The sequence below is a fragment of the Peromyscus maniculatus genome, chromosome 9 (assembly GCF_049852395.1).
Source record: "Peromyscus maniculatus bairdii isolate BWxNUB_F1_BW_parent chromosome 9, HU_Pman_BW_mat_3.1, whole genome shotgun sequence".
NCBI lineage: Eukaryota > Metazoa > Chordata > Mammalia > Rodentia > Cricetidae > Peromyscus > Peromyscus maniculatus.
In genome coordinates, this window is record NC_134860.1 from 57901646 (window position 1) to 57922237 (window position 20592).

The window sequence follows — 20592 nt, forward strand, 5'->3', positions numbered from 1 at the left end:
AACCACCACAAAGAGATATCAAAACCGGTGGAACAAAGCAAAAATACCTTTTGAAAAGCACATAAGTTAAAAAAAAAAAAAAGGAAAGAAAAGTGATGCTCCAAACAAACAAATCTCCTTATACAATATTTAACTTTTCTAAAAATGACCTTAGTGTTTTTGCTAGGAATTCAATAGAAACATGAAATAGTGTGGAGACATGGAACTATATGACCAATGCTCGGCTCCAAATGACTTTTCATGTATTTGGAGTAACACAGACATCATTCCAAGCTACACACTCACTCTCCATCTCCCAGACTTCCATCATCCTTTACCAGCCCCAGAAACCACCAATGTATCACAAGATGCATCTCTCTTTTAGATATTTCACATAAATCAGTTCATACGGAATGAGGCTTTTCATGACTTGTCCTTTCATTTAATATTTTTAAGATTCACCCATGCTGTAACATTTTATAGCCAGGTAATATTCCATTGTGTGGCTCTTCTACACTTCATAGACTCACCTGAATGAAGACCTGATGTGTGCGTGTTTGGGACACCATAGTCCTGCTGCTATGAACATGGTGTACGTGTGTTTGTGAGGACCTCTGTTTCCACACTTGTTAGCTTCTCTTGGAATTGCTTGGCTCTTGTACTAACTTGACCCCGATCCTTTTGAAGGCATGCTGAACCGCTTTCCAAAGCAGCAGCCCCTCCCCATCTTTCATTCCTATTGGCAATATATGAGGCTCCAATTTCCTCTCTTTTTTTTTTATTTCCCTGATTTAAAAAAAAAACACTATAATGGGCTGTTTGCAATATCTGCAGTGGTCCATATTTCAAAACAAGCCTATTTATTCAGGAATGAAGATTTGGATATCCTAAGCTTTAATTTTTAAGTATAAAATGTGTTCAAAGGTCATTCTTTTTTTTTTTTTTTTTTTTTTTTTTTTTTTTTTTTTTTTGGTTTTTCGAGACAGGGTTTCTCTGCGTAGCTTTGCGCCTTTCCTGGAGCTCACTTGGTAGCCCAGGCTGGCCTCGAACTCACAGAGATCCGCCTGGCTCTGCCTCCCGAGTGCTGGGATTAAAGGCGTGCGCCACCACCGCCCGGCTCAAAGGTCATTCTTGAAACACAAAATAAAGCCACACAATCTGACACTCCCTTAATAAGATGAATGCATATAGGTGCATTGTTGCTCTTTCCCAAATCCTATTAAGCTATAGAAATGACCAACAACCAGACCCTGCTGCAAGCTAGGCAGCCAGTGTGGCATTACTGAGGTAGTGTAATAGTTAGATATGTAACAATAACAAAGTTTTAGCCAAAGATTTATTTATTTATTTATTCATTTATTTATTTATTTATTTACTTATTTATTAAAAAGAGCACTAGATTGTACCTCAATAATCTTCGTGGGACCTGATCTATCCGTATCTTCCAGGCCTGAGTATGACGATCTACATAGCTCACAAAACTATCCTCAGAAATCACTCGCAGAGGTTAAGCTGGTCAGAGCCCAAAAGTTCACTGACATTTCCAAGTGTGCTAACACCAAGCTAAGAAACAAATTTTGCACAGCAACTGGAATATGCTTGCTGGTCAGATGAGTGGGTTTGATTTCCCGCTTTCCAATTTAGTAGCTATTAATATATGAGCATAGTACAATATATCACATCTCTCCACTCCAGTTTCCTGATCTGGAGGTAATGACTTGCTCCACGAGACTCTGGAGATGCTGGCATGGCTAACACATCTAACAGTGGCCAGCAGACAAAGAGCAGACTCTAAGCAGACACTAAAATGCTACCTTCCATTCATTTTTTTTCTGCTGACTCCGGACAAAGTTTCCTAGCAAATAAGACCCTTAGCAAATGCAGTGGGACACTGGGAAATGAACGTGAGTCTCTGTGGCCTGCGGGATTCCCTTATAAAGTATGTCCCCACAGACGTTCTGCAAACTACTCAAGAGAGTAGTATGACAAAGAGAACCATCAATGAGGTTACACGGAGACTAAGGAAATTCTTGGAAGGCAGTGCAGGGGTGAGTGGACACCTTCACTTTTGGCATGAGAGTAACTTCCACAAAGCCCACAGAGGGAATGGGCACAGCACTGCAAAGAGGAGGAGGAAGACAGCAGCTGTGTTCATATGACCCATTGGGTACTGGGTGTGGACCTCTGGGCTCAAAGTGGGTGCAGGAGGCAGAGATGCGAAGTGCTGGGGGGGAAGCAAGTGGACTGAGCCCCCCCCCCCCCGCGCCCCGGGTGACGGTAAAGCCATCCCGTGAAGATGAGCCTGGAGCTTCACCCGGCTGCGGCTTCTCCTACCTGATCTGGTTGTCGCAGAATTTGTTGAGATGAGATTGGTTGAGGTAAATTATGCGGGCCGGTGCCTCTAGCTGGTCTCCAACAGACGTGGTCCGGGACATCTCATCCTCTGCCTTCTTGTAGCCCGCAGAAGAACGAACGGGTCCTGCAGAGACGAGGCGTGGGGCAGAAAACAAAACACAAAAGAAGTCAGCCTCCAGGCCCGAAGCTGCAAGCGAGCGCGCTGCAGGCGGGGACCAGCCGGGAAGGATGCTCCGGAGAGACTGGGGCCGCCTATGTACCTGAGCTGCCCCTGGAGATCAGACTGTAGCCACGGCCGCCAGAGGCAGCGGCAGGCCCCGCCCCACCCAGCCGGGCTCTGGACCTGAGAGTCCCCACCCCTCGGTGACTTGAGACGCCCCACCCCGACCTGTGCATAGGCCCCACCCCTGGGACCCCGCCGGGCCACGGATCTGCGGAGGCCCCGCCCCTGACTGACGCCCTGTCCCTCCGTGAATCAGTGGAGACCCCGCCCCTCCTCGGAAGCCCCACCCAACCTGGACTTGTGGAGAAGGTTCTCCAGGCTTCTCGAGCTCTGGACTTAACAGAGACCTCACCCCGCCCTGGACCTTCAGGAGGCCCCGCGGACCCAGGGCTACCCCGTCCGTCCTGCCCAACCCCAGCGCTCCGGAGCGTCTCGGCAGCCCGGAGCGCACGCAAGGATGGAGTTGGCGGCGCATGTAGCTTGCGGTACCCGCGCTGGCCAGGCTAGCTAGGGGCGAAGGCAGGAGGGCCGTTCTAGACTGCCTGAGACTGGAGAGGAGGCCAAGGGAGTCAGCAGGAGAGCCAGAAGACATCACCTAACCGAGGCCACGCCTCGTCCCAGGGATTGCGCTCAGGAGCTGGGTTTTCTGGGCCTCTTGGACGATGTTTAGTCACAGTGAGACAAACTGCCCTTAGGGAGGTGCCCCACGTGCAGTCTTCACAGGATCAGGAGGTGAAAGCACCCTCTGCGCTGTGGAATCCGAGTCCCAAGTCTGATGGGCAGAGCTTGCTCTCACCGCCATCCTGTAGGGTTCTGCTGCTGGTGTCCACAGATAACCTCAGGGACTCAACTTCACGCTCGCCAGGTCTGGTCCAGAGCATGAGCTCTCAGTTCCTTGCTTAAGTACTTTCTGTGGCTCCCACACAAGCTTCCCTGCCTCCCAGTTCTATAACATTGATAGCAAGCCCTGTATCGAAGCTTCTGAGTGAGCTGAACTCCCAGGCACTTTTCTTGAGGTGTATGCAGAAGGATATACACTTTGCACGAGCAGAAACACACACACCACCACACCCTCCAGCTCTGCGGGTGGAACCTTGCTTTCCTTAAATATTTATCCAACTAATACCCCATCTTCTCTACCTATCAAAGAGGTGTATGTCGCACCTCATTTACAAAACTTACATCTTATCGGAGCAAACTTCCACTTGCTAGCTACAGAGAAACCTGTTAGTGACGTGGAGAAAATCATCTGAATGACTAAGTTTTGGTCAAATCATCTTGTTAACTTGAGTGTAAGGATTTCAATACTTAACATGAAAAAGGGGAAACTGGAAAACAAATTGAGTATTCAAAGCTGACATACTATCCAGACTAGTGAAGAAGTCTTAAGCCTTTCCTTTTCCCAAAGTCGAGAGCACGTGGTAGGTTCAGGCTTCGGTGCTCACACCTGGGTCCACAAGCCAGAGACACACCCGTTTTCTGCTCCTTCACGAAGGGGTGCACCACCCCCAGGCCATTTCTTACTGTAGGATCAATCCCTCACCTTTTCCCTTTCGCCACCTGCCTTCTAGGGTCTACCCTGGCCAGTAGACACCGCCAAGCCCTCTCACTGCAGAGAAGGGGCAGCAAGAAACAAGAATGTCTACTTCCATCCTGGCTACCCCACCAACTCTGCTTCCTGGATTTCAGTCAAGGAAGAATGGGCTTTGTTTTGATTTGATTTTAGGTTTATTTTCTTCTTTCTGTAGGCCAGGAATAGAGCTCAGGACCTCGCAAGTGCTCTACCACTGAACCCTATCCCCAGCCTGGCTGCATTTTAAAGCACACACTACTTTCAGACAGATGGAGAATGTCTTTGTGACTAGTTGGTATAGAAGAACAGCTTTTCTCTCTGCCACTTAACCTGGTTTGTTTTCCACCTCAGCATTCATCGCTATCACCTGATACTATTTATTTGTGCTGCTTTTTTCATACCCAGCAGCTCAAGTTCCAGGACAGCAGGGATCTGTTTTGTCTACTAGAGTCACCTGAATGAGACTCCCAGAGTCCCATAACCTGGCACATGATGGGAACCCATCAATGATGCCTTTGAATTTCCCGGGTAGACCTACGGTGATAGGCACAGAGGATCAAAGACCTGACATTAGCTTGGATCAAACAGTTTGTTGCCAGGACTGCACTCACTCTGTGGCTCTCCCCTCTTCTAAGCATCACATCCTTGAAATCGACATCACTAAGGGAACTCCCACTATTTCCTACTTTGTGGACCACATACTCACGGATTCTGCACTGCACTGCTTTGTAAGTGATACCCATAAGCAGGACACCTGAAAAATCAGTTAGATGCTGCTGGGTTCACCAAATGGGAGGTCTCGCCTCTTGTCCTCTAAAATATCAAGTAGTTTAAGGAATCAAGGGACAACCTACACCATTACAGCTACCTAGCAGTGAGTGACAGTTTATAACCAAGTAACTAGGAGTAGGATTGAAGGTTAAGGGAGGTCAGAGGTCACATAATCACTTTGTGCTTTGGGTGGAGAAGTGGTTGGAAGATGTAAGAGCCTTACAGGTTGGACATGGATTTTGTTAGAAAAGAGGAGGGCACCATGGATGAGGACAAGGAAAGCCCAACTAAATGTTAAGGAGACAAAAAAATTGTATTGGGGGCCAAGTGAAACATAAATCCGTGTTGAGGGTTCAAACTGAGGAAGAGCAGAAAAGAAGCTCAGAGAACAGAGCCTGTGGGCAGACAGCAGATGACACACAGGGTCGAGAAGGCCCAGCTTTGAGCCGGGCTGAAGCCACAGATGATGTCTAAGCAAGAACGATGGCATCCAGCAGTGATGAACAGAGCAGCAGGAGACAGAAGCGGACGGGCTATACACCTGTGCAGTCTTGATGTGAGCCAGGAAATGCATGGGTTGAGTGAAGAGTGAAAGAAGACTTAGACCTGAAAGACATCCCAGGAGGAAACTGCAAGAGTGTCCTTTGAGAGATGGAAGCTGGATGTGTGGGTTCCAAAGGGGGAGAGGATTAGATACCCAAGCTTAAAGCAGCCTAGGACAAAAGCGTTACTGGCAGAAATCACGGAGTGATGGCCAGCAGTTAAGGGCACATACTACTGTGAGAGAGGATGCCAGTTCGGGTTCTAGTGCCCATGTTAGGTGGCTCTAAAAGGCCTGTAAATCCAGTTCTAAGCAACCTGACACCTCTGACTTCCATGGGCATGTGCAAGCATAATATATATATATATATATATATATATATATATATATACACACACACACACACACACCCATACACATAATTAAAAATAATAAAAGAGTGAAAACAGTAGTTTGCCCAGCATTTAAATTCTGAAAAGTATAGCCGGGCGGTGGTGGCGCAAGCCTTTAATCCCAGCACTCGGGAGGCAGAGCCAGGCGGATCTCTGTGAGTTCGAGGCCAGCCTGGGCTACCATGTGAGTTCCAGGAAAAGGCACAAAGCTACACAGAGAAACCCTGTCTCAAAAAACCAAAAAAAAAAAAAAAAAAGTACTAAATGGCAAAAGATTATTGACACAAATAAGAGGTGAGAGAACAAGGGGGACATCAAATCTCCCACGTTCCTAGCATGCCACAATGCCCATCCACCTGTACTTACAAAAGTCAGACTCGGAGATTTTAGTCTGTGAAGAAATAGTCACGAGTTCCCCACTGCCAAGATTCAGATACATTTCTTCTACCGCTGTGACCTCATCTTGACCTACCCCAGGCTGGAAGGTACGTTTTCAAAAGAACACAAATCTGTATTGCCTAAGGAAAACACAGTGCCATATATAGCAGAGCACATTATGGTGGAGGTTTCAAATTTGGACTCCTGAGACAAACTCTGAGTTAATGCATTTTGCAGCTACCACTGCACAAAAGCCAAGGGGATGCTTATAACTCCCCCAAATAAGCAGGCACTGTGTCAGCAGTTGAGGGGGTCAATAGATACTTGGTAGATGAGAAAGAAACCAATGGGGGAGGGAAAGGATTAAGAGAGCAAAACCAGGCGAATTGATAAGTGCTCAGTTTGCACCCACAGAAGGCAGAGGACAATCGACGGCCAAGGCTTTGAAGGAAGGGGCTTACCTTGCCTAACCCTGAACAGTGGCTACCATATCAGCAGCAGCCATAAGTTTATAATGGATGAATACATCTAAACCTAATGGATTAGATGCCTCTTGAAGGTGCCGATCCACCATGGAACCATGGACTTCTTGTCTGGACTTTGAACCCTTCTCCTCTCAGGGACAAGCCAGAGCCCAGCAGCTACATCTGTGCTGGTCAGTTCTGTGGACTCCCTGCAGTTCTTTGGACTGATGATGGCTACATGCTCCAAGGTGAGCCACTGTGAATCAGCAAGCATGGGAACCAGAAAGAGTCTGCCTGTGGCTGATCTGTGGGTACACACTCTGTGGGTTTGAAGGCTTCTCCTGCCCACCAACCAGGAGCAGAGGGCAAGTTTCCTTTGAAATAAATATGAAGCAGCTGAAGGACAGCCATAGTCCCCTGCTCCATCCCAGCCATGCTGGGGTCTTTGGTTTCTATTAGCTACACCCTGATCATTCTATCTACTACTCATAACCAAATACAGCAACTAACACATAAAAGATCCCATAGAGAACCTATGTTACCCTGTAAGACAGGAGAGCAAGAAAGGTGAACCAGAAGGAGCAAACCGCTGTTTACTTACAGCTCACCCTGAAATGCTATGGTTCTAGATGTCTCAGACACAGGTCTCATTAGAGAAGTGGTCCTCAACCTTCCTAATGCTGTGACCCTTTAATACAGCTCCTCATGTTGTGGTGATGCCCAACCATAAAATTATTTCATTGCTACTTCATAACTGTAATTTTGCTACTGTTATAAATCATAATGTAAATATCTGATATGCAGGACATTTGATAGATGACCCCCAAAGGGGTCGTGACCCACAGGTGGAGAACCACTGCATTAGATGTTCAGACCCAGAGATGCTAGAGCCCAAGTAGAAAGTCTCCATGACAACATTCCAGCTGCTTGTTTGAATGATTCCTTAAGTTGTTGGAAAGCAACTGAGAGATGGGAGACAATATCTGGACAAGGGGTTATGGATAAGGCAATGAGTGGAGAGCGGGAATGGGGCAGAGGGGAACTGGTTAGCTACCGTAGACACACTTGTGACCCCAAGCACAAAAGGGACACCCACCTAGCTGCTATAGATTCTCCAGCAACCCCTGCCCATCTCCAACTCCCCTTTCAGCTCTGACTCTCTTGTTCATCTCTTTTCCCATGCTAGTGGACGGTGGCACCCATATGTGGTGGGAGTGCATTTCCTTCAGGGAATCAAACAAGTCCCCTAGCACGTCACTCACATGCAGTGTGTGGGTGATGGCAAGAATGTGCAGCTCACTGGTTAGGAAGCAGGACAACAGGCCTCTCCCTGAGATGTAAACAGCTAGAGGTGACATGGACGGCTAGCTTCTGGCCATCTTAGCAACTGCTTGGAAATCGTGCTTTAACAAAATGAAAATTCCCAGTAAGCTTTAACATTTCTTCCTAATACAAATTGGAATAGTAGATATCCTATCTATCTATTATTTTATTACTTGAGACTTATGCAGTAGGTAGTATAATATTAGCATAATAAGCTAAACAGACCCAGGCAGTTAAGGACTTTTAAGTAAGGATTTAAATCCAAAATGGAAGTCACCGTAGCTAAAGTATTTCGAAGTGTTTCGTTAAGGAACACGGGGAGGGGTGAACCCTTCATTCCAAACTGCAGCATTTCCCCTAACACAATCAGCATGTCCACAATTCCAAACAATGCTCAAGACTTACCTAGTGAATCCATCCCTGTGACAAAGTTTTACCATCTCAAAGTAGAGATCTGGAGAAAGAAATAGCCTGGTTCTCCTTAGTCAAACTTTCTTATAACACGGTCTGTAACTGACTCTGAGAGTCTTGTGGAGAGAGAGAGAGGAAACAGAAGTAGATTCAGACCAGGCTTAGACAGTAAAGAATTAGTCTGAGTATAGCATGGGCACACTCCTATGACCCAAAAGACTAGGACAAGACTTGAGTTTAAAGCTAGCCTACACACACACACACACACACACACACACACACACACACACACACACAAGAGGGAATATTTGAAACTCTCGGAACTTGCTGAGTGACAGGAACATAGGGGCCCTTATTATTCACGGTGGGTATCTAGATGGCTGGAGAGGTAGGGCTCTAACTAGTTTTAGATACATTTGGCATGCAGCTAATGCCAACCACGTGATTAGAAGTTCAGAATTTGAATCAAGTCCATCAGCCCAACATCCCAAAGTGTAGGGTAACTGGAGACTGAGCTCTATCATGCAGCCAGTGATCCCACTAAGAAGATCTACATAGAGAAACCAAAAAAGCAAAATGAAACAAAAGCCACTCTGGACACCAAAGCTCAGGCTAAAGACCCGGCTTGGTGATTCACATCAATGTGTAGACAAGGTGACATAGCAAACCTCAGGCGTGGGGTTCTCGCACACCGTATCCTATGACCTCTAAATTTGGATGGTCCTGAGCTATCCTTTATAGTAAAACTCGTTACAGATATACTATGTTGCTGAAATCTCTGAAGCGCTTAATGAGAACTTGTCATTTAAAGGCAGTTGGTCAGAACTGCTGGTGGTCTGGGAGCCTGAGTTGCAGCTGCTGGTGTCACTGGGGAGAGCAGGCCATGGTGTCTGTGCCCTCATGCTGTCACACTGACTTCATTCTGGCCAGGTAGTGTCATAACTGTGCACTCCTTAGTTTTGTATGTGGAGGTAGGGTGAGTGGAGGTGGATATGTATGGGAGTGAGTGTGTGTGTGAGTCTGTGCGTGCGTGCGTGCCTGCGTGCGTGCGTGCATGTGTGTGTGTCTAGTATATGTGCACACATGGCAACTGTACAGATGAGCACATAGGTGTGGGGGCTAGAGGTCAATGTCAGGTCTCTTCTTCACTTAATCTCCACCTTATCTTTAAGACAGAAACTTGATTGGACCTGAAGCTTATCATTGAGTTGGTATGACTAGCCAATGAGCTCCAGAGATGCTCCTGTCTCTGCCCCGGAGTTCTGAAATTACAGAACCACACCTTGGCGCATGGCTTTCCTGTGGGAGCGAGTGATTCTGTTCCAGGCCCTGATTCTCATTCAGGAAGCTTTTTACCAGCTGAGCCAATGCCCCAGCCCCGAGAACTGTGAACTCTTGAATGACGGACTCAAAGGAGAAACCTTCTTAACATTCACAAAGCATCCCAGACCGCAGGAAAGACGGGACGGACAGCCAGATGTGCAGGAACTTGAGTCCTGTTCTCATTATACTTGGTCACACTACCCCCGTGAGCCTAGCTGAGCAGCTGTCTGCTGAGTCCCTGATTCCTCATCCACAAAAGTGAAATCAATGATAGAAATCAAAGGTTGACAGCTGTTTTGGAAAGTGCAAACCGGTAAGTATTTTAAGCTTTGTGGGCCACGTGTGGTCTCTCAAATCCCTTCTCCTCCTTCCACGTTCTCTTCTCTTCCTCCTAGTCCTCCTCCCTCCTTTTTAGCATAAAAATCTTTAAAACTTTTTCTTATTGTTTATTTCTTCAGCGTTTCCCAAATGCCCTTGTATTAAAGGCTTGGGCACCAGTAGTGGCATTATTGGAAGGCGCTTGAACTTATTAGTGGTACAGCCTATTGAAAGGAAGTTAGGTCACTGGAAGGGATATGGGGACCCAGGTCTCTCCCAGCCTGTCTTTCCCTCCCAGCCACCATGAGGTGAGCAGTTTCTTCCATCATGGGCTCCCCCTCCCAGCCTTACTGCTGGACCAAAGTCTACAGGGCCAAGTGACCATGAACTGAAATCTGTGAAAACCTAGGCCAAAATAGGTTCTCTCTAAATTATCTAGCCAGGTATTTTGTCACAGTGCTGGAATGGGGACTGATACACCCTTTACCTCACAGCTCAGCTTGAGCCTCCAAGCCACAGTTTGCCAAGCACTTATATAAGCAGATTTTTTTTCACAGTTAGAATCTATCCCAGCTCCACCTCCAGGAAATAATAGCTTAAATTTCTGTTACCGTACACTTCTAGCAGACATGGCTATTCAGACTTTTATATTGAGGGAGAAGATGATATGTCTTCCCTTACTTGAAAAGCATATGAAGGTGGCTCTCTCTGTGTTTCCAGGCATGCCTCCACTCTAGGAAAGCAGTCCCGTGGCTAGATACAGAACCTTTTAGTCAGAGGCATGTGTATGCACACAAACACCATGAATGTTCACACACACACACACACACACACACACACACACACACACACACACACACACAATCTCCTCAAAGTTTCAGGCTCAGCTCCGGCTTCTACATCATATTTACAAAGCTGTTCCGTGACTCTTGAGAACACGGGCACACAGCAGCGGTTTTGGTACTGGGGAGCCCTGAGGCTGATTAGCTCTCCTAATCAAACAGACACAATGGAAAAGCTGGGCAAATTCAAAATGTGGTTATTTTCACCTTGGCAGCCACATTTCAGAGGCTTTTCAAGACCCCACTTTGCACAGAGTGTTTCTCTCCAAATATAGCAGATGTGATCCACTCCTACCAAAAGCTGCAAAGCTCAGAACACAAAAGGAAAATGACAGTGATGGGCTGAGATTTCTTATTTCTGTCAACACTTGCTAGGTTCTTTCCTTTTTTTCATGGGAACAAAGACAATGCAGCAAAAGTAATTGCCTGTGGACTGTTTATGACTTGAAATGTTGTGGATGCTGGATTCGCTCAGTTACTGAATACCTCCTACATGTGAGGCATTCTGGTAGGTCGTGGGAGGAAGAAGCACACAGTTGAAGACATAGTTTTTTGTCAACTTGACACAAAGTCGAGTCACTCGGGAAGAGGGAACCTCAATTGAGGAATTCCTTCCCTCAGACAGTCCTCTGAACATGTCTGTGGACCCTTTTCTTGATTAATGATTGATGTGGGAGGTCCCGGCTATTGTGGGTGGGGCCATTTTGGGCAGGTGGGCCTGGGATATACAAGAAAGTTAGCAAAGCAAGCCAGTAAACAGTCTTCCTCCATGGCTCTTGCTTCTGGCCCTGCTTGAGTTCCTGCCCTGACTTCCCTCAATGATGGAGGACTGGGACATGTGAGCCAAATAAACCCTTTCCTACTCATGTGCTTTTGGTCACGGTGTTCATCACAGGACAGAAAACCAAGCTATGACACCTTGGTTTCAGTAAGACCTGCAATGCAGACTCCTATCTTCAAAACCTATTCTGCGTCTTATGTTAACTCATCCTATAAATTAAGTGAAGATAAATGTGCTTTTCTGGAAATGTATTTCATAGATAAACCCAAACTTTAAAGAAAAATCTGTTTCATATCCTCAATTCAGAGGATTTTTTTCATTCCAGTCTGGGTTGGCTAAGGATTAAATACAGTGTTGTAACTTTTTGTAAAAATCCTATCTGCTAAGAGAGATTCTCCACTCCTCCTGGGACCTCAAATCTGGGCTCCAGGCAGGGGCATCAGCTTAAAAACCCCACTGAGAATTCTATAGGGACAAATCCATCACCCATTGTGGATATGGGGGGCTGAGTCCAAGATACCCCTCTCTGCATTAGATATAAAGTCTAGAAATGCTCACAATGGCTTAGCATTTGAACAACACCTACACTTATCCTTTCACTTACCTCTAGATAATGCATCATGCTTGATGCAGCCTAAACTGCATGTAGACAGACAGTACACCATACTTTATTATTTGCATGATGATCATTGTTTTTAATATACATTTTCTATCCAGGGTTGACTGAACCAGCTGATGTAGATTCTGCCAATATAAGACACCAACTCCAGCCTTTAAGTTCATTCCATGAGAAGAGCACGTATGCTTCCTGTCACGTATGCCTCCGTTTCAACATCTCTTCACAGAAGCAGCCCTGATACAGCCCTATCTACAGAATCCCCGCTCTATTAGGCCCTCCCAACACTGCATCTTTCTAAGGCAGCCTTTAATCACACAAGAACTTTCTTTGCTCAATTTCTGTCTTCAATTTTTGACACATGCTCCAGGAGGCAAGGCTCACGTTCAATACTAGCTATATACCTCCCAATGGGACACAGAAGGCATCTAGTAGACATGTCGAGGGCATGAACCAAGTAAACACAGGAAGTTCACCTTCGTCTTTAATTGGGCACAGGAAGACGCAACTCCTCAAATTCTATGCAGCTGCTCTGACCACCTCCCCCTCCCACAGCAGCGTCTAACAGATAGCTAGGGAAAATGAAAATGTCTAGTTGCTCAGGGCTCATGCTATTAGGAATGTTCATGTGAGCCACTTTCAGAGTGTCTTGATGAACCATGTTTTGGCCCCATGATCCCCTCATTTCTGTTGCACCTCTCCTTTAAATGGCACTGTGTGGATGGAGGGAAGAGACTGGGATTTGGAGGAGAGCAGGGCTCCTTAACAGAGATGCCTTCTGCCTCTTCTGGTCTACAGAATGATAATCTGTTCTCCCTGCTTGGATTCACATCTACAGCCTTAGCAGGGTCTGCTTGGCTTTATCAAAGGGTAGGAGTGTTCCAAAGTCTCTCTGCCTTACCCATGCAGACACAGCAGCATCTGCCTCCTCCTGGAAGCCCTCCGTTCACAGCCTTGTTAGAGGGTCCCTAGGATCAGTGGCTGTCCAGACAGTCCCTCAACCTCCACAGAAACAGTACGGCATGTGAGTAGAGCAGAATCTGATGACCCTCTCAGTCATCGTTAATTATTCCCCACGCCTCAGCTCTCTGCTGAGAACTGTCCACAGAGAAAGAAATTGAGACACAAGACCTGTGTTGTTCTCTCTCCACCCCTCTCCATCCACTTCTCAACGATCAAAGGTGGAGGCAGCTTTTCCTGCACTTTCTTGATGCCATTCTCCAAGAAATGCCTACAATCCCACTGAGGTGCCTCTCCTTCCATGCAGAAAATGCTGAGGTGTGAACCACCCAAGCACTCTGTATATATACTAAAGGGGGGGAGGTTCACTGGTGGCTCAAAACAAAAGGTTGCTATTTAGTGCCCTGTGCTTCTTGACATGTTTCCCCCCCCACCCCAGGGAGACTCTAAGTCTGTGGAAATCAGCTGTCATGTACAAAGGAAAGGCTCATCCTCACCGGTCACAGGGGTCCAGCATCCGCCTCTATCAACAATCTTAATGCAACCTTCAAAGTGTGTATAGTTGGACATTATCAGCAAGCAAGTCAGCAGAGGCCAGCTCATTGCCTCTATCCCCAGCGCCCTGACAAAACACACTTTCTCCAGTATTCTGGCTTTTCCTGACTTTCTCGCTGATTTGACATTTTGCGTATCACATTTTCTTCTCAGACATAGAAGTGAGAATGCTTAAATATAGGAATATCTGTTAAAGCAAAGGCATATGGAGCGCCTGCCTTACAGCATCCTCAGCCCATTCAGTACTGCCAGACCAATCATGTTTGCTGGGTCACAGAGGGGTCACTTGTAATTACAGTTCTAAAAAGCACATCGGGCATGGCAGCATATGCCTGTAACCTCAGCACTTGGCAGGTGCGAGCAGGGGAAACTCTAGTACAAAGCCAGGCTAGGCTACATAGTGAGTTTGAGGACAGCCTGGGCTACATAGGGAAACTATCTCGGGAAAACAAAATAAATGTGTCTTTCGTTGAGCCCACCATTATTCCAGGCATTCTATACTTACTGGCCCATCTGATACCTATGACAGTCATCCACTCACTGTAGAGATAATTAACAATAAGGCAATGAGTAATGAATCAGCCAGCCAACATCCAAATTTAATTTCTTTATTTTTATGAGAGTCAGTTTCATGACTGTTTTAAGGAGTATCCTAAAATGACAAACAGATCTATCATCAACTGAATCTTTTATCATTCTAAGTTCTTATCTGAAACAAAAGTATATTCCTGAACTCTATACACTAAAGAGCAAGGAAGATAGAACCAAAATAAATAAATAAATGAAGGAAGGAAGGAGGGAAGAAAGAATGAATAAATAAATAAATAAATAAATGGAAAATTCCATAGGCTCCCAAGCATCCAGGTTTAACCACTTCATACTTAAGTTCAGAAAACCAACCCCAGTTGCTAGAGATTAACTACCCTGGAGTTAGGAACACACAGAAGAAAACAGGATGTCAAGATGTGCACAATATTGAAGACAAGAAGTGATCCATCCATGAGGAATTCTAGGCCTTCTGAGTGTCAGTACAGGAGTAGAGGTTCTCCCCAGATGCAGGAGGAAGGAACCCTTGGACACCGGGGTGGGACTACAGGCTTTCACAATGACTACAGAAGCAGGTGTAGAATTTCTTGAAACACTGAGACTCGAAATGCCATTCGGTCCAGCTACGTCACTCCTGGAAGAAATCAGATTCAGCACACAACAGGGACACCTGCAGACTGATGATTAGCACAGTATGAGTCACCATCTCCAGGTTACAGAGCCAGCCTAAGTGCTGTCAATAGCTGGACGGATAGGGAAAATGGGATGCACATATATATGAATATATATGCACCCACAATTAGAGTGTGACTCTGCCACAGCCCAGAGCAAGGTCATGCCGTGAGGAGGAAAAGTGGGCGGAAGGGGAGAAGACTGTGTTAAGGAAAATTAGGCAGACTTAAACAGACAAGTATGCTTTCTCTCCTATGTGGAGTCTGGGAAAAGAAGAAGGCATGATTAAAATGGGGGTTTAAGAGGGTAATGGCAGTTATGTGATCAAAGTACATCATATGTGGTGAATGTCACAGTGAAACCCATAATTTTGTACAATTACTATACACTCTTAAAAATACAATTTAAAAAAGGCCTCTTGCATTTAAAGATCTTGTAATCTGGTATGGAAACATGAGAGCCAGAAAACCTCATAAGACTTAATGTTGAGTGCTGCCCTCTGCATGGAATTCCTCTTGCTCACTCTGTGTGCTCTGTCTGCCTACAACCCATCATTAGGACACAGCTTCGGTTTTCTCTCCTCTGTGGTCATATGACAATAACCTAGGTTGGGTTAGATGCCTCTGGTCCAGGTGCAGCTGGTATGGTTCCAGAAACACCTTGTTACATCTTACACAGCCATACTGTGTGTGCAGTACCACTCATGAAATGCTAGTAAAAGGCATTGCCAGAAATGAACACCAGACAATGGTCTCTTTGGCCATTGCCTGTCCTCACTCTTGAGAGGGTTCACTGCTCCACAATGCTCCCTTTGACCACCATCCACTCTCGGCCCTTAAGGGTGCTCCACTCTATTCTGTAAGAAAAGCTTAGTGTCCACATAACTGTATCTCACATGAGTCCTTTCAATGGAATCACAAGGACTGGAAGCTCGGAACAAGATCCCATTCAGCTGTAGTTGGACTTTCTTTGCCTTTCCATACCACAGAAAGGTGTGGACTGCCTTTCCTTGGACCATGGAAGTCCATTCCTTTGCTCTTACAGCTTTCCATGGTATATGCAACAGCCCTCCTTAGAGTCCCTGTCTGTCCACTCAGCACTTGTCATAAGCCTTTTTGAGGTACTTTCCTTTTATCAAGGTTAAATGCTATGTGTATATTCCCAATAATTCTATTAATGTCTCATCTGCTTTACATGATCTACACACTCAAACCTAATGTCAAATCAGACATTCCTATTGCTTTAGGTGAACAGCTTTGGGATTGGATCTTGAAATTTTTGTAGTAAAATGAGTTATACCTATCATAATCTTAGTAGTGACCCTATTAGTCCTGGACTCTGTGTACTTAAATGCTATATTAATTCTATCTCCTTGCATCAACAGCCAACTCACCCTCAGATGGTCCTATGATGATCTAACTACATCTATCTGGGGTCCCCCTGATTATCCTCTGAGACATGAAAATTGGCACGAGTGGAGGCTGTAAACCCTTCTATGCCCCTTTCAGCCATAAGTAGCCATATCAACTGGACCCTAACTCATGCATGATTCGGGGGCCTCAACTCCAGCTCCTGAAGGGGGTTGTGTCTGTAGGTCACTGGGAATGGACTCTCTTCATAATCAGCAGCTTGAAAAGCAGGAACTGAAACCCAGGGCTCTGCTTACTGCTCAAAGCACATTGTATTGTATCTCTGGCCCTGGTGGAGTTGCCAGGTTATGCCAGTCAACTCTCTCCTGCCATAGAGTTGCCAGTTATGCCAGATAACTCTCTGTCACTATAACAAACACCAAGGAAAATTATAAAAAGACCTGGGTGGTCATGGCACATGCCTTTAATCCCAGAATTCAGGAGACAGAGGCAGGTGGATCTCTATGAGTTCAAGGCCAGCTTGATCTATAAGATAGCCAGGGCTGTCTAGAAAAATTTTTTTAAAAAAAGGAAGAAAGAGAAAGAGAAAGGAAGAAAAGAAAAGGTTGATTTTTTTGCTCAGAGTTCCTGGCAGTTTCAGTCCAGCTTTTTCTTGGGTCTGTGAACAAGTGTACATGTCTGGTAGAGCCCAGCTGCTCACCTCACAGCCAGGACACACGACAGAAAGAGAAAGTCTGGGATCCCACAATCCCCTTTGACCTCAATGACAAACAGACCTCCAGTGTGGCCCAACCTCTTAAAGGCTCCATTCTCTCCTAATAGCACCAAGTACGCCACCAGCCCTTTAACACTCAGACCTTTGAGGTGGCTCCAAATTCAAAGAATAGGTATAGCCTAGGTAATTCAAACCTAGAGTAAGTTACAGAGCTACAATTCAAATAGGAACAATGATGATAATGATGACGATGACAACTTCATCCTTTACTGCAAGAATAAGAGGACAAGAACTTTCTTACAGTTGCTAACCATAAGCACTTACTGCGATTCCTAATCTCTTCGGTTCACAAGCCCCAGCCCAGCTCATCTCTGGGTATTTTCCAATGCCCAAAGTTTTCCACCAAAGACTTAAAGAAAGAATGGCCATGACAGACAAGAGCAGAACTTCTGCATCAGGCATAGCAGAGAGATGATGGTCGATGACTATGTGCTTCAAAACAGCTAGAGGAGAGGATTTTCAATGTCCCAAAGACAAAGGAATGATGAATGTTTGTGGTGATGGAAATGCTAGCCAACTTGGCCATGGTAAACTGTACATGGTACATGGTGGTGATACAGTCTACAGCCATAAACATGCATAACTATGTAGTGTGTGTGTGTGTGTGTGTGTGTGTGTGTGTGTGTGTGTGTGTGTGTAGATGCAGTTTTCCATACATTGGCTTTAGTTTTCACCTCTACTGGGTAGTTTCACAGTCTACTAGGTAGAATGACTAAACTTCTTCCTTAAAATGCAGGACTGTCTTGTTCTCTAGTCCCTGGCACATGTGCTGAAACTGAACAAACCTACTGTTTTCCCTCTTCTGTGTGGGAATATAGAGACTGACCTCAGTAATAACTGATGTGAATTAGTAATGTAGCATTTAGCTTTGCAATTAGTTCCAAATGTTTTGATTCATCTCTGAATCCCACATTGAATTGTCAGAGAATCCTAGCTGTTCCCATACCATACCCCCAACTGAGAAATAAGTTCTGAATCTGGCCTCCACCCTCCTCTGTAACCTCATCTCACTCCATCATTCCACATGTGGACACTGCAGTAACTTCTTTGCTCAGCCTCTTCTTATTCTTAACCTCAGGAGTGATAGCCACATAGCAGCCAATAGCATTTTCAAAACATACAACTAAGTCAATCTCACTCACCAAATCAGGCTGACAGCTTCTGAGACACTTCAAGTGAAAAGCAAACTCCTCATTGTCTTCTAAGTTTTTTGTAGTATAGCACAACCTCAGGTCGGGTTATTTATAATAGACAGAAATGCATTTGCCTGATAGTCCTGAAGGCAGGGAACTCCCTATTTGAAGCTGCACTAGGGGCAAATCTTCTTGCTATCTATCCCCTTACATGACGGAAGTCATCATATGGGTCAGTGAGAGCAAGTAAGGGCATCAGACTCACCTGTTATAAAGACGTCACTCTCAGAACAAGGAAACTTGCCTACTGTGATAGTGTGAAGCCATAGGGCTGGGCTCCGATAACCCAGTCACCTCCTGCAAGTCTATTTCTCCACACTGTTGCATTGTCGATGGGGTTTCCAGCACAAACGTTGGGGGTTTCATTTAAGCCATAACTCCACCATAGAATGTCAGGCTCTACTTTAAATGCAAGGCCTTCCCTGCTATCTCTCATGAACATCCAGTTCCTGCTCCTTCTACCTACAGTGACCTCAGCTGGAACTCTCTTCACATCTCTTGCTCTGTATTATTTGGGTCTCTAAACCCAAAGCTGGTCTTCCCAATGGAACTCTGAAAAGGAATATAACTTAACTACATGCCACACACAATTCATCATCCATAGAACCCTGAGCGAGGTAATGCATAATTCAGTCTCTTGTTGCCCCCTTTGTTAGGACGCACATCTGTTGAATGGCTGCTGCTAAGAGCTAAACACTCAGCCCTATAATAAATTTTCTGAACTCTAAGGAAACGTTTGAACATCTGACATAGGGGTTATTAACACAATCTCAGCATAGTGACCACACCATATATAAAAAAACAAGGTGGTGCTGGCGCATGCCTTTAATCCCAGCACTCAGGAGGCAGAGGAAGGCAGATCGCTGTGAGTTCGAGGCCAGCCTGGTCTACAAAGTGAGTTCCAGGAAAGGCACAAAGCTACACAGAAAAACCTGGTCTCAAAAAAAAAAAAAAAAAAGTGCCACCCTCAGTTAGGACCCCAACTCATGCTTGAGAAAACCTAAGACTAAGTGTCTTAACCTTACTGACCCCAGACACCAGCAGGCTCCTGAGCAGAAGAGGGCATAGCTAAGTAAATTGTGTAAACTTACTTATTACAATGTGTAATTCTATAAGCAAGAAATTGATAGATTAAAGACTCTTTTAACTGGGATGATTGTGGCTACAGAAGGTTCAACGTCATAAAGGCACTTGCTGGACACCTGAAACAGAGCTATCTTACTTTGAGGTTTACATAAGCCACATTTGTCAAAGTCTTTTCTTCCAAGAACTCCTCAGTGTGCGCACTGTTTATTCTACCAAGGAATACTTCTACCCGGTCCACTAGCAAGCCTGAATTGTGATTCCAATGCTGCAGGCCATCACTGTGTCCACTATTCCCTTCTAGCCACGTTATTGCTGTCCTTCAGAATGGTAAATTGCATCCCATAAGTTCCTTGCACAAAAATATCACTTGTATCACTAGGCAGACAATGAATCCTTCTTTTCCTACTGTGAAGGTATAGTTCATCTTAAAAAAAATTGCTGCACTTAATATTTGCATCAAATTTTGATCGTAGAAGGTATGAAATCACAAAGATCTTCGCCAGACTCACCACTGGTCAAAGTACAAAGAACAATTGTCTGTGGAATATCTCCCTCCTTCCGAGGCTCCTCCAACATTGCCAAAAGGAGGGTGGAAAGATTGTAAGAGCTAAAGTTTGTGAAGACTGAGGTGAAGCAATGCCTTCTAGACACAAGACCATTATACTCAGGAACTCAGCAGCTGTGGCTACCTACACAAGATCCAAACAAGATCAAGCCAATCAACACTCCAGCATGAATGGGAGAGGAGTATGCCAACTCCCACCAGTCGCTGAGAACTATTGATGGTGGTTGGTTGCTGGGGGAAAAGAGATAGTTTTCTTTAAGGTTATGGTCCCTGATAGGTTGCTCCAGCAAATGGCCACGAATCCATGGAGAGAGAGAAAGAGAGAGAGAGAGAGAGAGAGAGAGAGAGAGAATATGAAGTTGGGAAAGGGGATATAGAGGCAGGGATCTGGAAGGAGTTGGAACTGGGGAGATGGGCATAGTGAAAATCTTGGAAGGGAAAGAGGTGAGGGTGGGAGGTGGATATAATCAAAATATATTGTACACAGTATAAAATTCTCAAATAATTTTAAAAATTATGCAAGAAAAGCTTAAATAAGACTTTCATCAGGGTCTTGATGCTTCCCCCAAGTTATTTTTTA

At 45.3% G+C, this 20592-nt stretch overlaps 1 protein-coding gene across 16 annotated transcripts in view; it reads right to left on the reverse strand.

Moving 5' to 3' along the window:
• The window catches only part of Atp8a2 (ATPase phospholipid transporting 8A2), a 592551-nt gene that overhangs the window by 463055 nt on the left and 108904 nt on the right, over positions 1-20592 (reverse strand). For 13 of the 16 annotated variants that reach the window (XM_076545122.1, XM_076545120.1, XM_076545123.1 and 10 more), the window contains exon 2: positions 2314-2458. In XM_076545122.1, coding sequence (XP_076401237.1) covers positions 2314-2414 — 101 coding nt within the window. In that variant the 5' untranslated portion in view covers positions 2415-2458. Of the gene's footprint in view, positions 1-2313; positions 2459-2594; positions 2732-20592 lie in introns of those variants that run through there. The other 3 variants (XM_076545113.1, XM_076545114.1, XM_076545111.1) reach the window with 1 other exon arrangement.